The sequence below is a fragment of the Scyliorhinus canicula genome, chromosome 11 (assembly GCF_902713615.1).
Source record: "Scyliorhinus canicula chromosome 11, sScyCan1.1, whole genome shotgun sequence".
Lineage (NCBI taxonomy): Eukaryota > Metazoa > Chordata > Chondrichthyes > Carcharhiniformes > Scyliorhinidae > Scyliorhinus > Scyliorhinus canicula.
In genome coordinates this window covers 102,784,395-102,808,222 of record NC_052156.1, presented here as the reverse complement: position 1 = coordinate 102,808,222, position 23,828 = coordinate 102,784,395, and the positions used below count along the sequence as shown (strand labels likewise).

At 44.6% G+C, this 23,828-nt stretch overlaps 1 protein-coding gene across 3 annotated transcripts in view; it reads right to left on the bottom strand.

Annotated features, from left to right (window-relative positions):
- usp44 (ubiquitin specific peptidase 44) overlaps positions 1-23,828 on the bottom strand; it is a 95,408-nt gene that overhangs the window by 57,904 nt on the left and 13,676 nt on the right. For 2 of the 3 annotated variants that reach the window (XM_038810913.1, XM_038810915.1), the window contains exon 2: positions 12,837-14,301. In XM_038810913.1, coding sequence (XP_038666841.1) covers positions 12,837-14,246 — 1,410 coding nt within the window. In that variant the 5' untranslated portion in view covers positions 14,247-14,301. Of the gene's footprint in view, positions 1-12,836; positions 14,302-20,909; positions 21,313-23,828 lie in introns of those variants that run through there. The other variant, XM_038810914.1, reaches the window with a different exon arrangement.

Here is a 23,828-nt window from a genome sequence, read left to right as displayed (position 1 = left end):
ATTGCTCCTTAGTGTCCAGGGATGCACAGGTTAAGTGGGATTATGGGGCTAGGGCAGGGGAGTGGGTTTAGGTAGGGTGCTCTTTCAGAGGGTTGGTGCAGACTCTATGGGCTGAAAGGCCTCCTTCTACACTGTCGGGATTTTATGGAAAGGTCATTTGGCCTCTTGAGCCTGCTCCACCAATCAACAAGATCATGGCCAATCTGGTTGTGGCCATAACTGCACTTTCTTGCCTGTTTCCGTAACCTTTACTCCCTTGTCAATCAGAAATCTGATTAGCTCAACATTGCATATTTTAAACCCACCACTCCGGGTTAGAGAATCTCAGAAAGATTAATGTTCCACAGAAAGAAGAAATTCCTCCTCATCTGCATCAATAAGGAGACCCCTTATTTCTAAACTGCACCCAGAGTTCTAGATTCATAGAAAATGGTAGTCCATTCGGCCCTTCAAACCTGCTCCGCCATTATGAACACGGATCATCATCCAACTCGGTAATCTGTTCCTGCTTTCTCCCCATATCCTTTCATCTTTTTAGCCCCAAGAGCTATATCGAACTCCTTCCTGAAAACATGCAATGTTTTGGCCTTGAGGGAGGTAGCGATAAGAGCTGGCTGTACCACATTCTGCTGCTTTATATTAGGAGGCCAGTTGGTGGCCATTTTTCTGGAGCAGAAAGTTGACCACTGATGAAAAAAGACTTTGGGTTCTCAATAGCTACAGTGCCAGGTGAAAATACACTGGTTGAAGTTACAAAATCCAACCCTCATTCTGAGACAGCACGGTCCACCTGCAAGTACAGAAATGTTGGCTGTAAATTTAGTACTTTGAAGTTCAGCTCAAAGGCTCGAGCCAAGGTACTGAACTCAATTTTGAGGAAGAAACACATCCGCGATGATTAAACTTATTACAAAGAAACCTATTCGCTTGAAATATCTGATGTAACAAGAGCACATCCCAACCATTTGCCTGATTAGTTCATTTATTGCTGTCCTGATTAAATTTTAATATACAAACGGAACTGAACATAGCATCGAGCAGTTCTCAGAACAGACAATTTTGACAGTCTAATTGGATGCTCTGGAATTATTATAGCATAGAGCAGTCAGCCCTCAGCAAAACTGGCTCCAAAAGATTATTTAGGAGAAACCAGCAGATAAACAGTATGCCAAAGCACTTGCAAGCTAATAATTGCACCCACCTCCCCGAAATCTGCTTCGAACAGCAGGGTCCAGCTCACCAGTCAACAATAGCAATGCTGGAAGTTTTGTTGGGGTAGCACGGTAGCACTAGGGCAGCACAAGCTAGCACTGTGGCTTCACAGAGCCAGGGTCCCAGATGCAATTCCTCGCTGGGTCATTGTGCGGAGTCTGCACGTTCTCCCCATGTCTGCGTGGGTTTCCTCCAGGTGCTCCGGTTTCCCCTCTCAGTCCAAAGACGTGCAGGTTAGATGGATTGGTCATGATGAATTGCCCTTAGTGACCAAAAAGGTTAGGGTTACGGGGATAGGATGGAAGTGAGGGCTTAAGTGGGTCGGTGCAGACTCGATGGGCCGAATTATCACCTTCTGCATTGTATGTTCTATGTTTAGAGTGGGTGGAAGAGAGTTGGAGGAACTCCAGAACCATGGAGGAGGCATCGTTCGTCATTCTCTCTGCTAAATGTTCGGTGTTATCGAAAATATAATTATTTCAGGGCTTGTATGCAAACAGGTCATGAATAAAGAACCAGTCTCTGTGTACTAAAATAGTCTCGAGAGGCCGCGTCTGACTCCAGTGACAAGGATTCACATGTAAAAATACAAGTGTTCCTTGGAGACATTTCCAGTATTGTACCCCAAATACCAAATGGACTATGCACTATGTTAGAACATAGAATAGTACAGCACAGTACAGGCCCTTCAGCCCACGATGTTGTATTGAATAAAATGCCTTTAATGTGTCCCTGATACATTCCTTTAGCTGTGCTAAGTGACTTGATCTTAGTTCAGATAGTTTTAGGGCAATTGATGCACCTTCGTGTCGTCAGTCTTATTTTGGCAGATTACAGAAAAAAACAGAAAGAACAAAGCAATAAAAAAACACCAGGTTCTTGTGGATGATGGCGTGCACATAAAATCTGCTGGAAGTGCACAAATGGAATATGTATTACATAAGAGTGCCAACAGACATTCAGTCCAGCTGGTTTATGATAGTGTTGATGCTCCACACAAGACACTTCCCACCTCTCTACCTCTGACCCAATATATCTGTGTATTGTTATTGAACAAACTATAAATCTCCTGTTGTCAATATCGCCCTTGACCCTTTGTGTTCAAGTTTCAATATTCTATCTCCTGATATCAGTAACTGTTCCTTGGATTTAAGCCTAGGCTGCCTCCAGATGTAGGGAGGGGCATGCTTTATTAGGAGATACTAGGGAACGAAACATGCATTAATATAGTGCCGTACATGCATTTTGCAGCCAATGAAGTTATTTTGAAGTGTAGCCACTGTTGTACTATAGGGCAAGTCAACTCGAGTCAGTACCACTGTTCCCTGTGCGGCCCTATGGCCTAGCAAAAGTTGGTCTCTTGGTAGCAAGCGTGCAGGGACATATTAAACATTTAAAATATCTGCACGCTTGAGTGAATAGGCCACACGAAATAACGAAAAGAAGGATAATTAGGAACAACAATGATTACACTGAGTAACTGGGTGCAAAGCAATGCTAAACTAAAATGCTCTGAATGAATGGGCTGCTGGCATTTGCTGTTTATGCACACTTGAAAAGAGCTGCAAAGATCTGTCCTGTAGTAGAGCCAACAGTTCCTGAGTGATGGAGCAACAATTTACTGTACACATGTGCAGAAAATTACAATTTATCGAGACGTTATGCAAACTCACCTAGAGGACTAAGCAGACTTTTCCAATGTAAAAGTCTGAAAAAATCCGAAAGCAAGTGCCTTAACCAGTCCCAGGAGTAAGCAATGATCCTGCAAACTGGTCTGAAACCAGTAAATGTCCCCTTTTCTTGTCAGATACAAAATGTGTATTGGTTCAGAATTTAGGCTTGCCTTTAAACAACACCTTTAACACAGAAAGACATTTCAAAGGTACCACAGAGGCATGAAGCAACTATACCAAAAACAGAGTTAGGAGAGAAACAAAGTGGTTTGGGGAAGGAATTCCAGAAAGTGGGACCAGGATGTGCAAGTATAGCTTCCAACGGTGATGGGAAAAAGATGCGGTGGAGAATCAGGGCAGCAGGTAAATAGAGGAACAGGGAGCTGTAGGAGAGATAACTGGGGTGAGACCATGAAGAGTTTTAAATACAAATGTGAAACTTACGAGACATCTTGTGAGAGCAGGAGCCATTGTAGGTTAGTGAGGATGAAAGCAATGGATGAATGCTACTTGCAGGATAAAATATCGACAATAGTCTTGGATGAGCTAGGTTCATGGTGGCAGATGGGGAACGAGAGGCTAGCTAATTAATACCGAGGTTAATCAAGCCTGGAGGTGACAATGGTATTTACCAAAGTTTCTACATACAATGAATTGAGATAGACAGAGGTGTGCTGTTGTTGAGTAGTGAAAGCAGACCAAAGCTCAGCTTGGGGAAGAACAGGATGTTAAAGTTCCTTACAGCCCAAGAAGGTAACTGTGGAGGGAACAACAATTTTGTGCATATATTTGGGATGGGCGCCAAAGACAATGACTTTGATTTGCCCAATATTAACATATGGAAGTGACAGTCCACTTAAGGTCACATGTCACACAAGTAGTCTGACAAGAGAAATCAGTGATACAGGATGGTTTGAACGAGATGTTAGCATATGTGGATGTTGCCACTTAAGGACAACATGTTGATAAGGATGAGGATTCAGGCTAGTGAGGGGAGAGGTAGAGAGTGCTTTTATTCAGATAAGGGGCAGCAGGGTAGCATGGTGGTTAGCATAAATGCTTCACAGCTCCAGGGTCCCAGGTTCGATTCCCGGCTGGGTCACTGTCTGTGTGGAGTCTGCACGTCCTCCCCCTGTGTGCATGGGTTTCCTCCGGGTGCTCCAGTTTCCTCCCACAGTCCAAAGATGTGCGGGTTAGGTGGATTGGCCATGCTAAATTGCCCGTAGTGTCCTAATAAATGTAAGGTTAAAAGGGGGGGGGGGGGGGTGTTGGGTTACGGGTATAGGGTGGATATGTGGGTTTGAGTAGGGTGATCATGGCTCGGCACAACATTGAGGGCCGAAGGGCCTGTTCTGTGCTGTACTGTTCTATGTTCTAAGGTGTGATGACCATGAGCTTTTAAGGAATGGGGATAACTGTGGAGAAAAAGGAAGCATTTACAATACAAGCTCGCACAGGGAGCAGTAAGGAAAGCAAAGCACTTAGGAATTCAGAAGGAGTGGGTGGAATGATCAGCAGATGGGTCTAATCAAAGGGCAGAACGGTGGTGCAATGGTAGCACTGCTGCCTCATGGTGCCAAGGACCCAGGTTCGATCCCAGCCCCAGGTCACTGTCCATGTGGAGTTTGCACATTCTCCCCGTTTCTGCGTGGGTTTCACCCCCACAACCCAAAGATGTGCAGGTTAGGCGATTGGCCACACTAAATTGCTGCTTAATTGGAATGAAATAATTGGGTACTCTAAGTTAAAAAAGATGGGTCTAATCAAAAGAGGAGAGCAAAACAAGAGAGAGGAGCGGTCAAGGTTGGAACAGGAAGGAAGCTGCAGGATGCATGCTGGAACTAACATAGCCTGAAAGCATTGCAAAGAGGAATGATTGCAAATTATAATTTGTGATTATCAATTTTTCTTTAAAAGTTGCCGTGCTACTAGAGTTCATTGGTGCTTGACTAAATTCTTAGATTAAGACTCACCATTTAGAAATCTAAAACTAAGGTGGTTGACATAATTTACATCACCAGTTCCTTCAATGGCCCATTCTACGGCAGCACAAATGTTTAAACATTGGATCTGGATTTCATTATAAAAAATGTCACATTTTATATTTATCATCCTTCTCAGTTTACCCTCCATTTCAAAATGTGTGGCTTGAACTACAACCAGATCTAAATGATGTGCAACCTTAACACTCAGCATTTAAAAAGTAACATTTAAAATTCCATGTAAACCTATCTAGAACCCACATCATGCAACAAGCACAAATTTACTGTTGAAACTTAGGAGACATTTGGAAAAAGGACTCACATCAATTATCAGTCATGGTTCTATTTACAGCTTCTGATAGTTTCCCATGCTAATCTGCAACACTAGTTTCGGATTAGACAAAAAAAATAGATTGTATATTTACATTTGAAACTTATCACTTTGAAATTCCTTAAGTGTTTTAAGGCAACCAAATTTGGAAGCATACCAACTTACACAAGTTCATGGCTTTCAACTTCCCTGTAAATGTGGATGCTTGAGAAACCTCGCCCCACCCTGCACCCCATCCTAATTTCCAAAGATAATGTCAGCTAATCAAAAGGAAAACAGTGCTATATTCCGGAAAATATTAGCAGACTAACAGGAATAAGTCAGAAAAAAAACACAAACGTGATAACTGCAAATTCCTGGGACCCCTTTGTAGACTCTCTCATGCCTCGGAATCACAAGTTGAAAAGACAATGCAAATAAAACAGCTAATGAAGGGTAGCTATTTTAAATTAAAATCTGTGCAGAGGAGATTAAAAACATTCAAGTTAAACTGGGAATAAAATAGAAGGGTCGCAACATGGCAATCAGAGATAAAGCATGTCATTATATTTCGAGCCTATTCTTACTGCTTTAGTGTAATATTAATCCCATATGAAGCTAAGTGAGCATTTTAAACCTATTTCAGAAATACAATTATTCCAGGAGAACAATAGTTTCCTACTATCATTTTCCACAGGGGGCCGGTTTAGCTCAGTTGGCTAGACGGCTGGTTCATGATGCAGAGAGAGGCCAACAGCGCAGGTTCAATTTCCTTACTGGCTGCGGTTATTCCCACCTTCTCAATGTTGCACCACCCTGATATGTAGTGATCCTCAGGTTGAATCACCACCAGTCAGCTCTCCCCTTCAAAGGGGAAAGCAGCCTATGCGACTTTACCATCATCTTCCAAGTGAAATCTTTCTAAATTTTACTGCGATGACATCTTTCCCACAGTTCCACCCATGAAGGTCTAAGATTTCCACCCCTGCCACTGTACCGAGACCATCACAAAATGGAACATTAGCCCTCCTCATCCTTATCTACCAACTGAAGTATTTAATTCAGCTGACCACATCATTGTCTGTCATCAAGCTGGGTAGGACTGCCCTTTCCTGGTCCCATTCTCATGTATCAGTGGATCTCCTATTAATATCATTTCTCCCCTCTACATGACCTTTAGACTCACCACAGGAAATATCCTTGGCACCTCCTACGCTTCACCTACATGGTATCCCTTGCTGACATCATCTGAAAATATATCAGGGGGCACATGTACTTTTGATAAAATTTAGCTCTAACTTAACACCAGCTCTCTATCTCTCTCAATACAATCCAATATTAGAACAGCATAAATTCTTCCAGCTAGGTTTTAGAAAGGATGAAGCTAATATCTTTGGTTTCCATCAAAAACTCCATTCCCCTGCTCCATCTGAATCCCTCACCTTGTAACTGGCTGGGGATAAACTTGAGCCTTTGCAACTACTGGAGACCTGTCTAAGCTTCAGATCCACATCCGCGCCATCACCAGGGCCCCTATTACCATTTCTCTTACATTGCCCATTCCCATCCTGCCTCAGCAGAACCCTTCATTCATGCTTTTGTCACCTCCAGACTTGGTTATTTGAATGGTCTAACTGTCCTATGCACCCTCTAAACTGGAGATCATCAAGACTTGGGCGGCATGGTGATACAGTGGTTAGCACTGCTGCCTCAGAGTGCCAGGGGCCCGGGTTCAACCTCAGTCTTGGGTGACTCTTTATGTGAAGTTTGACCTTTCTCCCCGTGTCTGTGTGGGTTCCCTCTGGGTGCTCATGCTTCCTCCCATAGTCCAAAGATGTGCACGTTAGGTGAGGTTACGGGGAAAGGGTGGTGGAGTGGGCCTGGCAGGGTGCTCTTTCAGGGGGTCGGTGCAGACTTGATGGGCTGAATGGCCTCCTTCTGCACTGTAGGGATTCTATGGAAAGGTAATTTGGCCTCTCGAGCCTGCTTCACCAATCAACAAGATCATGGCCAATCTGGTTGTGGCCTTAACTGTACTTTCTTGCCTCTTTCAGTAACCGTTACTCCGTTGTCAATCAGAAACGTGACTAACTCAGATGCCTGCATCCTAATATGTCTCAAATCCTGCTCACCTGCAATTATGCTCGCTCATCCGCCTTTGAATCCAGACGTGTCTCAACTTTAAATTCTTCAATCTTTTCTCTAAATACTTCCATGGCCTTGCTCAACTCTATTTTGAACCCCTCGAGCCTAGCCAACTGGGCTTTAAATGCTTGTGAAATCTTAATTTTCACCATTCTGTTGTTGCCAGCCATGCCTATTGTTGTCCAAGCCCCAACATGCAGCATCCCTTCTTAAATCTCTCTGCTCTTGTCTTTTAAAATGCTCATTAAAATCTGCCTCCGAGCAAGAGTGCATGCCTGGGAGTACCTTTGGAGATATTACTGGGTTAAAGGTGCTACATAAATGCAAATTGTATAATCACAAATATTTTGCAAAGTCTTTGCTCCAAATCAGTCAGCCTTCCAAGAACAAACTAACTATCGTAATGTCAATGTAGTCAGTGTGACACTCTTATTCAAAAAAGATATGGAAGGACATTCAGAGTAGCGACATGTTGGCCAGTTTAACATCAGTGGTGAGTTTATTTTTAGAAACAGGAATCACAGAATGAACTCAACAGGCACTTTGGAAGAGGTTTGAGGTAATTAAGGGGCAGCATGGATTTGTACAAGACAGATCGTACTTGACTAATCAAATTGAATTTTTTGATGAAGTAACAGGGAAGGTTGATGAAGGGAATGCGGTAGATGTCATCAATGTGGATTTTAAGAAAGCATTTGACAAAGTATCACAAAATGCTGATAGTAAAATCGAGGGTCATGGATTAGAAGGGTCAGTGTTCAATTGGATAAAATATTTCCTGTAGAATGAAAACAGCGAGCCTCAATAATTGGTTATTTTTCAGACTGGGCGACAGTAGACAGTCGTGTACCCCAAGGATCAGTGCGAGGATCACTGTCTTTTTTGAAAATGTAAATTATTTGGATGTTCAAATAAAAGAGTAAAACATTTCAAAATGTGAAGATGCTGTCAAACCTGGAGGTGTGGCGAAGCGAGGATGGGGCCAATCAGCTCCAGCTAGCAGACAAGTGACAGATGGAATTTAATAGACAAATGTGCGGTGATGCAATTTGCCAGAAGGGTTTGAGAGGGGCAATATCGACCCAATGGCATAATTCTAAAAAGCATCCAGGACCGAAGGATACGGGAGCTGCGTATATGTGATAAAGGATATGTGCATATATTTAACTTTGGAGGTAAGGAGTACAGAGATGAGGAGCCTGTGCTGAACCTTTATAAAGCTCTGGTCAGGGCACAACCAGAGCAGCATAGTTGGGGTTCTTCTCTTGGAACAAAGGAGGTTGAGGGAATAGAGGTGTCGAAGACTATGATAGGTTAAGAAAAACTATCCCCATTAGTTGGGAGGGGGTGCAGTCAGAAATTAGAATTTTTTTAATACAGCATGTGGTAATAACCTAAAGTTCACTGCATACGAGTGGTGGAAGCAGAGGTGATAATTGATTTCAAAAGGTAATTGGATGAGTACCTGAGGGAATTTAACCCCATACTTTGCAAGTATGAACTCAAGAATAGGACTGACTGGGTTGCTCTGCAGACTGCTGGCATGGATTTGATGGACCGAATAGCCTTTATGACTCAGAGACAAAGAGAAACGAGACAGGTTGGTGGTACTTTAAGTACCCAGTCTGCATAGAATGCACCCCCACAGCACTGAGGGACGTTAAGGTTGAAATTCTGGAGATACCGGCCACACTCGCGCAATCTTCTTTACATATGGGATGATTATAATTGGTACACTATTGTTCAAAAAATAGGGAGAAGAATAAACTTAGCAATTCCAAGTTTAATGTCGGTGATAGGAACCTTTCAGAAACAATAATTCAGGAGAGTTAACCATCACGTGGACAAGTACGAATTAATAAAGGGGTACGAACACTATTTGTTACCAAAACAGAAAATGCTGGATAAACTCAGCGGTTCTGCCAGCATCTGTGGAGAGCACAGTTAATGTGTCGAGTCCATATGAACTTTCTACAGAACTTGCTGAGAGCGAATGGTGTTTGACAACTCAGTTGAGTATTTTTTTCAATATAAATTTAGAGTACTCAATTAATTTTTTTTTCCAATTAAGGGGCAATTTAGCATGTTCAATCCACCTACCCTGCACATCTTTGGGTTGTGGGGGCGAAACCCACGCAGACACGGGGAGAACGTGCAAACTCCACACGGACAGTGACCCAGGGTCGGGATTGAACCTGGGACCTCGGCGCCCTGAGGCAGCAGGGCTAACCCACTGCGCCACCGTGCTGCCGCCCAGTTGAGTACTTTTGATGAGGTAACAGAGGGGGTGGATGTGGGCAGTGCAGTTAGTTAATGTGCATGGATTTCCAAAAGGCATTTCATACAGTGCCACATAAGCAACAAACTAGTAAAACTAAAGCTCGTGGATACAAAATTGATGAAACAATAGAAAACAAATTGTGAATGTCCATGGGCGATATTGAGGACAAGGTGCAGGGGAAGGCTATGAGACTAATTCCCAGTTTAAAACCCAAAACTATCAAGATGAGCTAAAAAGCTGAGGCAGTGCACAGACGCTGGGGTGATCTTATTGAGGTTAAGCTGATGGAGGAAAATAGACTTCATTCCAGTTGCCAGTTTGTTCCAGTTAAAATGCTAGAGCTGGTCAGGGGTCACAAATTTAAGGTGTGAAAGGTCAGTTCCAGGAAGATAGGACCAGAAGTGGGCAATACAGTCCCTCAGGCCTGTTCCACCATTCAATTAGATCAAAGCTGATCTGTAGCTCAACTCTCCCTCTCTTCCAAAAGCCATGTTACACATCAACACTTGGCTCTTTTACAAGGGGCCACTATTCTTGGGGGAACAAGCTACCAGTGGATGCAGATTGTCTTAATATCTTCAAGCGAATGCTGAACTTACTTCTCACTGAGTTCACATCTTACTGCATCCAATTCTTACGGGCAAATTATCTCCTGGATCAATTTTGATCATCAAGGCGAGGGTCAAAGAAATTTCCTCGATTTTTCTCACCTATCCTAGGAAATCACAGATTTTTATGGGCTAGAGGGTATATATCACAATGGTATGGGTCTTTTCCCAATCGCCATGGTTAGAAGAATAAGATCCAATTTATTGAGGACCAGATGCACAAGCTTAATTCAGTATCTTAATACTTTAGTTATTCTGAATCCATTACCAAACACATAAGAGGACTACAAAGCTAATGAATAAGTTCCAGAAGACATTGGAAATTGAGACACACAAGCTGGAAATGCCAAACAGTTTAAAAGGTATAAAGAAAATAACAGCGCAGTTCTGAAGGACAGTTGAAGGAAAGCACTAAATAAACCTCTCTGCAAAATAAAGGAAATTAGCGCAAGCAAGAAAAATGCGATGTGTATATATACAACTGTTTATAAATATGACAAATGCCAATAAAAAGATTTTTTAAAAAGAATGTCTACTTTGGTACTTGCTCAATTTCCATAGTTCATTTCTGTATTATGTGAACTGCCCCACATCAGAAGAGGACTAGCCTGTGACAACTGGAATGTTTTAGGAAATTGGACTATAAATGTAGTGGGGAGGGCAGCACGGTGGCACAATGGGTTAGCACTGCGGCCTCACGGCGCCGAGGTCCCAGGTTCGATCCCAGCTCTAGGTCACTGTCCGTGTGGAGTTTGCACATTCTCCCTGTGTTTGCGTGGGTTTCGCCCCCATAACCCAAAAATGTGCAAGCTAGATGGATTGGCCACGCTAAATTGCCCCTTAATTGGAAAAAATGAATTGGGTACTCTAAATTTATAGAAAAAAATAAACGTAGTGGGCAGGTTAAGGTTTAAAAGCCTCGGATTGATGAGCTTAGTGCTGGGAAGAGCTAAGAAAGCACTTTTGTAATTCTTCATTTTGTAAGAAGCTGTGGAGAGAGAAGCACAGGGACATTTTGCGACAAGTTGTGAAAAGAGACGGGGCTGAAGAAAGATTTTCGGAAGGGAGGTCTGATCTCTGATGTGCACCCATTGTTTTTTGTAGATCACAAGTAAAGGCAGAGAGTCAGTGAGTTTGGGGAAGCTTTGAGAAAAGCGAAGCCGAGTTCTTATCTGCTGACTCGGACATCACAATTCTTTTCCAAGTAAATTAGGTTATAAAGTGATTCTATTTTAAAAACGGAGCAGCCTTGTCTAAAGACAAGGGAAAGACAAATCAAGTGAAGCAGTCATTTGAAGACCTTCAGATAGATAAGAAGGGATTCTCATAAGAGCCAGGATTTGCCTTGTCAAACACTTATCACCTGAGGGCTTGTATGTTTAAGCTGGATTAAAAGCTGCATGTGTATTTTCTTGTTGTTTAATGAGAAATTGAATAGTAGTTTTAAGGCGTACGGGTGTGCTGTCCTTTTCAGGTTTGAAGTTAAAAAGGTTCAATATTATTAATCATAATAAAATGTTATTTTAAAAAATAACAAAGCACTATTTCTTAATGCAATCACTCCTGGAGCCACAGTCTTAAAAACTAAAATAAAATATTGAGGTTTTCGATCCAGTATCTTAGCCACTTGGGATCTGGTTGGGGATCATAATAAGTCTCACAGATAGACACAAGACTAATGAATGTTAGAGTTACAAGAATGAAGCCAGAAGACACCAGAGGACAGAGCTGTTCTTTGGAGGAAATATAATTGAGTGACAGTCACACGGATTAGGAAGGTAACCCTGAAACAAATATTTTCGGTGGTGTTCTTGCACTTAAATTTCTCCCACTTTTCTGCTGGCTTTCCAGGTTAGTGCTTTATGCAAGCATACACTTTAAGTGGCCACAAGACACCAAATCAATTTTCCAATAGAAAGGTAGCCAATCACACTTGTGTTAGCCCCAGTCAGGCCTTTTCCCACTTATCCGTTGACATTTTTCCCTAACACTTAACCCATTTTTCCCTAACACTTAACCAATTTCATCTCAAAAGCTGTATCACGCAAAAGTCACAATTGGAAGTTTCAGCGGGTTATTTGGCATGGGGGCGGAATCACATCCCGCACCCGTACAAAATTGTCTACATGGCAGCTCTTCAATGAGTGGGAGGGTAGACACACAACCACTAGATAATGATAAGGAGCACAAACTGATTGATCTTCCTCTTTTTAGTCAAGTGGGCAGATAAAAATATCTGAACCAGCTAAGTTCAGCCTGGGCCAGGAATTAAACCTGGGATTTTCCAGGTCTCAGCAGTTCCTGATAACAGGCAAATCAATCGTGAGATGCTTGGGACTTTGATTTTACCTACTTAACGCTGTCTCAACTTGCCCAATAGAAATTAAATATGCCAAGTGGTGAACATCATGAGGTCATACATACTCAGCATGATCTCATGTTAGGTTCTTCAGGGCCATTTCTTTGCGCAGCCCCTTGTTACCTAACAAGGACAGAAGAGAAACAGTTGACCAAAATATTAGGTTTACTGCTGAGCTGAATTGTAAGATTGTAACTAGAACAAACTACCATTTGACAAGTAAATGATCAGAGAATGTCACATTTTAGAAGTAACATGGCCGTTACCTGGCTGAGTAGCTGTCCATGGAAAATGGTGTTAACCACAGTCAGAATTCTCTTGATTAGCTTTCGCTGTGTTATGGGAATAGGGGCTGTACACATTGTTCTTGTAGCTTCCAACTCCTGCTGTACTTTATCCAACAGCTCACAGAGGAATTCCTGAGCATCCTGCTGGGCATATCCACGGAATGTTGGGATAAGTCTCCATACGCAGTGTAACATAGCAAAGGGAGATACGAGTGCCCACTTGCCAGACCACATGACCAGAAAAAGGGTGTGGAGTTCGTGGCACAGAGATATATGCTTTGAGCTTGGTTCCTTTAGCTGAATAAGCTCCCTATTTCTGCTCCTAGATGCTCCCCCACTTAATCCTTCAGACAGACTGAGTCGTCTTGAACCCTTTTCCTCATCTATCAAAGATGCACCTATACTTGAATTAATGTCACTAACCAAATACCTCTGGCTGGAGGACCTCGTTTTCCCATTCGCTGTACTAGTCAGCATTTCTTGGGTTTGACTTAAATCAAAATGCAAGAAACACTCACAAAATATTTGTAAGTGACTTAGCACTTGCAGAATGGAGTTCATGTAGCAGGTATTCCCCAGATTTCTCAGTCCTGTCACACCAGGTGTGACAGTTGGCCGCCGTTTAATAGGAGAATCACCAATTTTTTTCAATCGAACTGTGCTTGAGGTAAGGCCAGCTGTTACCGCTGAAGATTTTGCTGATGTCCGTAGCGCTGATTTGTCACTAATTTGAGGGGACTCATTTAGACGCAAGCTCTTTCGGGGTGGTGTACTCAGCAGCTCGGCGTGCTGCCGCTGTTTTCGCTCTTGTCGTCTTTGTCTGGCTTCTTCCCTTTTCATTTCAGCCTCTTCCTTTAATCGTTCTTCTTCAAGTCTCAGCTTGCCACCGCATGTCAGTGCAAACCAAGACTGGAAGACTTTAGACATGAGCAACTTACGGCGATGCCAAAGTGCCGTGAACATCCGATCTTCATTCCGCAGCTGCGCTTGGGCACATCCCCGAGAAAGGTACGAGTCATCAGTTCCTGCCATCGACCGCAAGGTCCTACCACTTCGGGTTGTGCAGTCATAGTTCTGGCTCTTGATTGCACTTAATGTGCTCCGCAACAATTTTAGATCACCTGTAGCATTGTCATTCAGCACATAGTCATCACATACGTAACAAAATACATACAGTTCATTTACTTCCAAGGCTACGGGATGCTTACTTTCCTGAAAATGTTTTAGTGCATGTTCTTCATTGTATCGCCCACAAGCAACATGTGAACAGCTGAGACATGCCCACATTGACTCTGTAGTATTGCAGTCCAAACAATGCCATTTTTGTGGGTTCAGGATCGAATGGTCCTGGGCAAGCCGTAGCCGCCCTACATGCTTGCATTTATCCATTGATTTCACGTGTTACCATTCTGAAAGATGCATGATAAACATCCAATATGTTAACCTGCAAAATATACAAAAACAAACTGAGCATGGATAACAATCATGAAAGTTCTTCAAATAATCATTTAAACTTCCACAAGCATGAAATGTGTAGCAGAATATATTGATGCTTTCATATAGGTCAAAATGTTTAGGGGTTATAAATTAAAAATTCCTCCACAAGGGTGGTATGGTGGCTAGCACAGATGCCAGGGACCTGCATTTGATTCCAGCCTAGGGTGACTGTGTGCATGTTCTCCCCGAGTCTGCGTGGGTTTCCTCCGGGTGCTCCGGTTTCCTCCCAGAGTCAAAGATGTGCAGGTTAGGTGGACTGACCATACTAAATTGCCCCTTAGTGTTCAGGAATATGCAGTTTAGGTTATGGGGTCACAGGCATAGGGCGGGGTGGACAGGAGAGTGGACATGGGTAGAAAGCTCTTTCAAAGGGTTGGTGCAATCTCGAATACCCTCCTTCTGCACCGTAGGGATTCTATGCTATCCATTCTATCTGGAACATTTGCCTTATAGAGGCTGGGAGTAAATCAGATACTCTCCACAGGTTAGGATTATTTACTCAAGTCATAAGTGCTCCTGCATAGCCTTCAGCTGAAAGGTGGCACTGCCCTACAAGTCTGGCCACAGATTTCCCAACTTTACTGTCCAAAATGTGGTGCATTAAGTCAAAAGAGCAATTTTGAAAAGTGTTTATCTGTTGCCCTTCAATTAATATTGTGAGATTTTCCAGCTTTACACATGATTCTTTTAATTTCCCCCAATTTCAATCCATGGGACTATAACTCACCACTGAATTCACAAAACCGGCTGGTTTAGCTCAGTGGGCTAGACAGCTGGTTTGTGATACAGAACAAGGCCAGCAGCACTGGTTCAATTCCCGTACCAGCTGAGAATTCGGAATTCTCCCTGTGTACCCGAACAGGCGCCGGAATGTGGTGACTAGGGGCTTTTCACAGTAACTTCATTGCAGTGTTAACATAAGCCTACTTGTGACAATAAAGGTTATTTATCATTTATGTTGGACACTTTACTGAAGTTATAAAAGCCCTGTGGAAAGTGAAGGAACGGCAACATATTTCCAAGTCAAGAGTATGATGAAATACTTTCCACTTGTATGGATAAGTGCAGCTCCAACAAACTCAAGACGCTCAACAACACCCAGGATAAACCGGCCCATTTGACTGGCAGCCCACCACCCCTTGCAAGATGCACTACAGCATCTCACCAAGTCTCTTTTGAAAGCATTTTCCAAACCTCCAATCTCTAACACCTAGACGACAAAGGCAACAGACACATGGGACACAGCAGACACATGGAAACACTGCAACGCTACCTGCAAGATCTCCTCCAGGCCATGTACTATCCTGACTTGGAAATATGTCGCCGTTCCTTCACTGTTGAAAGCACCATCCACATCCCGTGGAAGAATAAACAAATTGCACAAAGTTGTGAATACAAAATGCCACGTGAATGTATTGACTGTTACTGCTGAGACTGTAATGTTAATTTAGAGTACTCAATTATTTTTTTTCCAAATAAGTGGCAACTTAGTGTGGCCAATTCACCTATCCTGCACATCCTTGGGTTGTGGGGGCGGTCCCACACAGACACGGGGAGAATGTGAGACAGACAGCAATAATTTCGATTTTTTGAATTTTTAAAATATCAATTTAGAGTACCCAATTAATTTTTTTCCAATTAATGGCCAATTTAGCACGGCCAATTCACCTACCCTGCACATCTTCGGGTTGTGGGGACGAAACCCACGCAAACACAGGGAGAACATGCAACCTCCACACGGACAGTAACCAGAGCCAGGATCGAACCTGGGACTTCAGCACCATGAGACAGCAGTGCTATCCACTGCTCCACCATGCTGCCCCACATTACTGAATTATAACCTACTTTGGCCAAAACATTAAACAATTGTGAGAATGTTACTTTTGTTGTGGTTTATTTTTATATAACCATTCGGTTAACATGCAGTATGTCATTTCCTGATCTGAATTATTCAACTGCTACTGTTTTACACAAGTTATATTTACACGGGTAAAAAAAATGTTTCTACAACTACATGCAATCTCATCAGTTAGCTATATAACTGGAGAGAATCCGGAGCGTCGGAGAATGGGTTAAATCTCTGGGCGGCAGACAAGCTTCTATTGAACATTCAGATGCCTCCTAACAACAGCAGTCCTCTGGTTCTGAAGTGTCACTCTCGATTATTTTCTAATTTGTGGTGAGGTTTGGGTCTACAACAGTCTGACACAGCACTAACAACTAACACTAAAACTATTGAAATAGGCAGAAGCTGGGACTTATCTATTCCCCAAAACGTAGGATATTTAAACATCAGTTCTGGTACACACAAATATACAAAACAATCAATAGAATTGGCAATGGTTTACTGGCCAAATTAAGCAAGATCTAAAAACTAAATTGTAGACAAGTTCATTTTAAATACAATACCGATTATGCATCGGAAAGGAGGGGACCTCCACAGGGGAGATGGAAATTATGGAATAAAGTGGCACACTGAATCCAAACTGGCTGAGGGACAGGAAGTAGAGTGAAGTAGACTCCCTGCCGGTTGCTCCTTCCCTCTTGATTTCTCCATTGCTTCCTCCCTCCTTCCCGATTTCTACACTGCTATGTTGTTTTGCACTGGAGTGCTGACTTTGGGCTGCATTAGAGTGCTAAAGTTGGGGTTCGATGAATGAGGGAGTTAGGTGAGGAGGGAGCTCGGTGCTCCTTTCATTTCCTCAAAGAGCGCGAGGGGGGCCGGGAGTTTACAAATAGTACAGCTGACTGGGAGCAGAGTCGGAGTTCCAGCTAGTTCACAGGGCAGAATCTCAGCTACATTCAGCAAGGTAAGAGTTGTTTTTGTTTTGGGGAGGGAGGGGAGGGGCAGCAAACTATATTTGTATCATTCAGCAGAATCACCGATTTTAGAGGGTTCACTTGAGAGAGTAGCAGCAGTACATATTTTTTTTAAGGCCTAACGGGTGTTTAATCTTTAATTTTTTTTCCCCCTTTTAAATCTCTTTGGGAATTCAGATCAGAGGGGATGGAAGCGAGGGCAGTTGCATGCTGCTCCTTTAGGATGTGGGTGGTGAGGGACACCACTAGTGTCCCTACTGACTAAACCCATAAGACATAGGAGCAGAATTAGGCCAATTGGCCCATCAGGTCTGCAGCTCCGCCATTCAATCATGGCTGATATTTTCTCATCCCCATTCTCCTGCCTTCTCCCCATAACCTGATCCCCTTATTAATCAAAAACCTATCTATCTCTGTCTTAAAGAAACTCAGTGATTTGGCTTCCACAGCCTGCTGCAGTAAAGAGTTCCACAGATTCACCACCCTCAGGCTGAAGAAATTTCTCCTCATCTCTGTTTTAAAGGATCAGCCCTTTAACATGGTGTCCTCTGGTTCTAGTTTTTCCTACAAGTGGAAACATCCTCTCCACGTCCACTCTATCCAGGCCTCGCAGTATCCTGTAAGTTTCAATAAGACCCCGATCCCACCCCCACCCATCTAAACTCCAATGAATACAGACCCAGAGTCGTCAACCGCTCCACATATGACAAGTTCTTCATTCCAGAGATCATTCTTGTGAATCTCCTCTGGACCCTTTCCAAGGCCAACACATCCTTCCTTAGATACGGGCCCAAAACTGCTCACAATATTCCAAAAGGAAGTACATCTCTGGTCTTGTAGCCCTCTTTTTAAAAAATAAATTTAGAATATCCAATTCATTTTTTCCAATTAAGGGGCAATTTAGCGTGGCCAATCCACCTAACCTGCACATCTTTGGGTTGTGGGGGTGAAACCCACGCAGACACGGGGAGAATGTGCAAACTCCTCACAGACAGTGACCCAGGGCCGGGATTCGAACCCGGGTCCTCAGCCGCCGTAGGCAGCAATGCTAACCACTGTGCTGCCCCTTGTAGTCCTCTTGACATGAATGCTAACATTGCATTTGCCTTCTTAACTGCTGACTGAACGTGAACATTAACCTTAGAGAATCGTGAACAAGGACTTTGTGCTTCGGATTTCCTACTTCTGCAGGAAGTGCACCCAACTCCAGCTCCTCGGAGACTGCATGAGTGAACTGGAGCTGGAGGAACTTCAGATCATCTGGGAGGGAGAGGGGGTGATAGAGAGGAGATACAGGGAGGTAGCCACACCCAAGGTTCAGGGCAAGGGGTAGCTGGGATACAGTCAGGGGAAGGAAAGGGAACGGGCAGACAGTGCAGGGATTCCCCCATGGCCCTTCCCCTTCAGAACACGTATACCGTTGGGGGGGGGGGGGGGGGGGGAGAGAGAGAGCGAGCAAGAGAGAGGGCGAGGGCGAGAGCGAGAGAGAGAGAGAGAGAGAGAGAGAGAGAGACGTCACGACCTACCAGGGGAAAGCCATAGCGGGCAGATCTCTGGCACTGAGTCTGGCTGTGTGGCTCCGAAGGGAAGGAGGGAGAATAGAACAGCAATAGTGATAGGAGGCTCAATAGTTAGGGGAATGGATAGGAGATTCTGTGGTCGCGAACGAGACTCCCGTAAGGTATGTTGCCTTCCGGGTGCCAGGGTCAGGGATGTCTCAGATCGAATCTACAGGATTTTTTGTTTAAAGAAAATATTTTATTGAGGCATTCATAAATTCAACGTTATAATCTTTTAAACAACAGTGATCCAACACACGCAAAAACCCCACAATAACTCCCCTCCCACAACTCCCCCCCCCCCCCCCCCAGCCCTAAACCCAAACTACCCACACATTAGATTCCCTGCCCTTAATATAGTCATTTCCATGCCTCCACCTCCCTCCCCTCCTCCACCGGATGGTCAATTTTCATTGAAGAAGTCGATGAACGGCTGCCACCTCTGAGCAAACCCCTGTAACGAACCCCTTAAGGCGAACTTAATTTTCTCTAGCCCAAGAAACCCTGCTATGTCACTGACCCAAACACCTGCCTTTGGAGGCTCCATCCCAGCAAAATCCGTCTCCGGGCCACCAGGGAGGCAAAGGCCAAAACGTCAGCCTCTCTCCCCCCTTCCCCCTTCCCCCCTGGGCTTCCGGATCTTCCGACACTCCAAATATTGCCATCTCTGGGCTCGGAGTCACCCTCCCTTCCAGGACCTCTGACATGACATCTGAAAATCCCTGCCAAAATCCCCTCAGCCTCAGACATGCTCAAAACATACGTACATGATTCACAGGACTTCCCCACACCGGTCCTCAAAAAACCTACTCATCTGGGCCACAGTCATATGAGCCATGTGGATCGCCTTGAACTGGATCAAGCTAAGCCATGCACACGATGAGGATACATTGAGTCTCCTCAGGGCCTTCTCCTATAACCCAACTTCTAACTCTCCTCCCAGCTCTTCCTCTTCACAGCCCCAATTGGGACCTCTTCCCACTTCATCAGTTCCTTCTACATTTACGAGGCCCTCCTCTCCCAACTCCTGATTTGGACAACACCTTATTCTGTAGTTCCCTTAGTGGGAGGCGATGAAAGCTCGGGACCTGTCTTCAGACAAAATCCTGTACCTGCAGGTACCGGAACCCATTTCCACCCAGTAATTCAAACTCCTCCTCTAGCTCCTTCAGGCTCGGGAAACCCTCCAGTCTCATGTGCTGCCTCCATTATCCCCACACTCTCAGAGCTGCCATTACCACTGGGCTCGTGGAGTACCACTCCAGCAAGAACGGCAGAGGTGCCGTTAACAAAGCCTTCAGACACATGCCCTTGCAAGATGCCGCCTCCACTCGCTCACACACCAACCTCTCCCCCACTACCCTTCGATATTTTAGCCGCCCAGTAGTAATTAATAAGTTCAGAGGGGCCAAGTCCCCCTCCCCGCGCCCCTGTTCAAGAAGGATCTTCTTCACCCTCGGGGCTCTCCCAGCACATATAAAACCCGAGATTGCTGCATTCATCTTCCTAAAAAATGGAAGACACTGAAACACGAACAGCAATCTTGGGAGGACTGTCATTTTCACAGTCTGTACCCTCCCCGCCAGTGGCAGCACGTCCCACCTACGGAAGTCCCCTTTCATTTGCTCAATTAACCTGGCCAAATTTAGTTTATGAAGCTGAACCCAGCCCCTTGAATCCCCAGGTACCTAAATCTCCCTCCCACCACTTTGAACGGCATTGCCCTCAGTCTTCTCTCCTGCCCCCTTGCCTGGATCTCAAAAACCTCTCTGTTGCCCATATTCAGTTTGTAACCCGAGGACCGACCAAATTCCTCCAGTATCCCCATAATTCCTGCAATTCCCCCCAAAGGGTCTGTTATATAAAGGAGCAAGTCATCCGCATAAAGCGAGACCCTATGTTCCACACCCCCTCTCACTCTCCCAGAAATCGCTTCATACCCTCCTCCCTGGTTGGGGTTTCCGATTTATACAATTTACTATAAAACTCCCAAAAAACATCATTTACCCCCGCTGTATCCAAAACCACCTCCCCCCCCCCCCCCCCCCATATCTCTCAATTTCCCAATGTCTCTCACCCCCTCCCGTTTCCTCAGCTCGTGCGCCAGCATCCTGCTAGTTTTCCCCACATTCATACAGTGCCTCCTTTACCCTCTTCAGCTGTCCCTCTGCCTTACCTGTGGACAGGAGCCCAAATTCCAGCTGCAGTCTCTGACACCCCAATCCAAACAGCATAAACCCAGAGTTTTTCACAACATAGTTCAGTCCTCCTCAATCAACGTTCAAGGTCCTCCTTCGCCTGCCAGTCCATTCTCGTTCATTGAGTCCGCTGCCTCCTCCGCCGAGCCAAAGTACAACTCCCGGTCCCCATAGGTAAGCCGGGTACAGTCGTCCAAACTGTACGCCCTTCTTGTACAGTGCTGATTTGACCCTATTAAAACTCGCCCTCTTCGCAAACTCTGCTCCTAGGTCTTGGATTGGATTTTGTTTATTGCTACGTGGACCAAGGTACAGTGAAAAGAATTTTTCTGCGAGCAGCTCAACAAATCATTAAGTACATGTAATGAAAAGGAAATAAAAGAAAATACATAATAGGGCAACACAAGGTACACAATGTAACTACATAACACCGGCATCAGATGAGGCATACAGGGATGTAGTGTTAATCAGGTCAGTCCATAAGAGGATCATTTAGGAGTCTGGTAACAGCGGGGAATAAGCTGTTTTTGAGTCTGTTCGTGCGTGTTCTCAGACTTTTGTATCTCCTGCCCGATGGAAGAAGTTGGAAGAGTGAGTAAGCTGGGTGGGAGGGGTCTTTGATTATGCTGCCCACTTTCCCCAGGCAGCGGGAGGTGTAGATGGAGTCAATGGATGGGAGGCATGTTTGTGTGATAGACTGGGCTGTGTCACGACTCTCTGAAGTTTCTTGCGGTCTTGGGCCGAACAGTTGCCATACCAGGCTGTGATGCAGCCAGATAGGATGCTTTCTATGGTGCATCTGTAAAAGCTGTAAGAGTTAATATAGACATGCCGAATTTCCTTAGTTTCCTGAGGAAGTATAGGTGCTGTTGTACTTTCTCGGTGGCAGCGTCAATGTGGGTGAACCAGGGCAGATTTTGGGAGATGTGTACCCCTAGGAATTTGAAACTGCTAACCATCTCCACATCGGATGCTGACAGGGGTGTGTACAGTACTTTGCCTTCTGAAGTCAATGACCAGCTCTTTAGCTTTGCTGGCATTGAGAGATAGATTGTTGTCGCTGCACCACTCCACTGGCACAACCGAATCTTAACATCTTCACAAGTGCATCATCTGCCTGGCCCACCTCATGATGCGTTTCTTGTCCAGGAATCGATGCAATCGTACTACCATCGCCCTCAGCTGCTCACCCCTCTGGGGCTTGCGCGTCAGTGCCCTGTGGGCTCGATCCACCTCCAACGGCTGGTCAAACACACCTTCCCCGAGCAGCTTCTCCAGCATCTTCCCAACATAGGCACCCGCATCCGATCCTTCGATTCCCTCTGGCAGACCCGCGATTTGGATGTTCTGCCTCCGAAAACGGTCTCCAGGTCCTCCACTTTCTCCATCAGTTGCTTCTGATGGTCACACATCAGCCCAATCTCTGTTGCCACGAAGTGGACTGTTCCTCCTGCTCTTTCTCCCCCCCCCACCCCCACAATCTCGATGATTGGAGGAAGAAGAATGTTGTTCCCCTGTTGAAGAAAGGGAATAGGGAAATCCCTGGGAATTATAGACCAGTCAGTCTTACATCTGTGGTGAGCAAAATACTGGAAAGAATTCTGAGAGATAGGATTTATAATTATTTAGAAAAATATAGTTTGACTAAAGATAGTCAGCATGGCTTTGTGAGGGGCAGGGCATGCTTCACAAACCTCACTGAATTCTTTTGAGGATGTGAAGAGACACATTGATGAAGGTCAGGCAGTGGATGTGGTGTATATGGATTTCAGTAAGGCATTTGATGCGGTTCCCCATGGTAGGCTCATTCAGAAAGTCAGGGGGCATGGGGTACAGGGAAATTTGGCTGTCTGTATTCGGAATTGGCTGGCCGAAAGACAGCGACTGGTAGCGGATGGAAAGTATTCCGCCTGGAGGTCGGTGACCAGTGGTGCCCCGCAGTGATCTGTTCTGGGATTTCTGATCTATGTGGTTTTTATAAATGACTTGGATGATTAAGTGGAAGGGTGGGTTAGTAAGTTTGCCGATGACACGAAGGTTGGTGGAGTTGTAGATAGTGTTGAGGGCTGTTGCAGGTTACAACAGGACATTGACAGGATGCAGAGCTGGGCTGAGAAGTGGCAGATGGAGTTCAACCTAGATAAATGTGAAGTGATTCATTTTGGAAGGTCAAATTTGAATGCTGAATACAGAGTTAAAGGCAGGATTCTTGGAAGTATGGAGGAACAGAGGGATCTTGGGGTCTACGTACATAGATCCCTCAAAATTGCCACCCAGGTTGATAGGGTTAAGAAGAAATATGGTGTGTTGGCTTTCATTAATAGGGGGATTGATTTTTAGAGCCACAAGGTTTTGCTGCAGCTTTATAAAACCCTGGTTAGACCACACTTGGAACATTATGTGTTCAGTTCTGGTCACCTCATTATAGGAAAGATGTGGATGCTTTGGAGAGGGTGCAGAGGAGATTTACCAGGATGCTGCCTGGACTGGAGGGCATGTCTTATGAAGAAAGGTTGATGGAGCTAGGGCTTTTCTCACTGGAGCAAAGAAGGAGGAGAGGTGACATGATAGAGGTGTACAAGGTGATGAGAGGCACGGATAGAGTAGATAGCCAGAGATTTTTCCCCAGGGCTGAAATGGCTGTCACGAGGGGACATAATTTTAAGGTGATTGGAGAAGGTAGAGGGGAGATGTCAGAGGTAGGTTCTTTACACAGAGTGGTGGGTGTGTGGAATGCACTGCCAGCAGAGGTGGAGTCAGGGTCATTAGGGACATTTGAGCGACTCTTGGACAGGTACGTGGACAGCAATAAATTGAAGGGATGTAGGTTAGGTTGATCTTTGATTAGGATAAATGGTCGGCACAACATCTCCATTACTCCCTCCCTCTCGATCTCT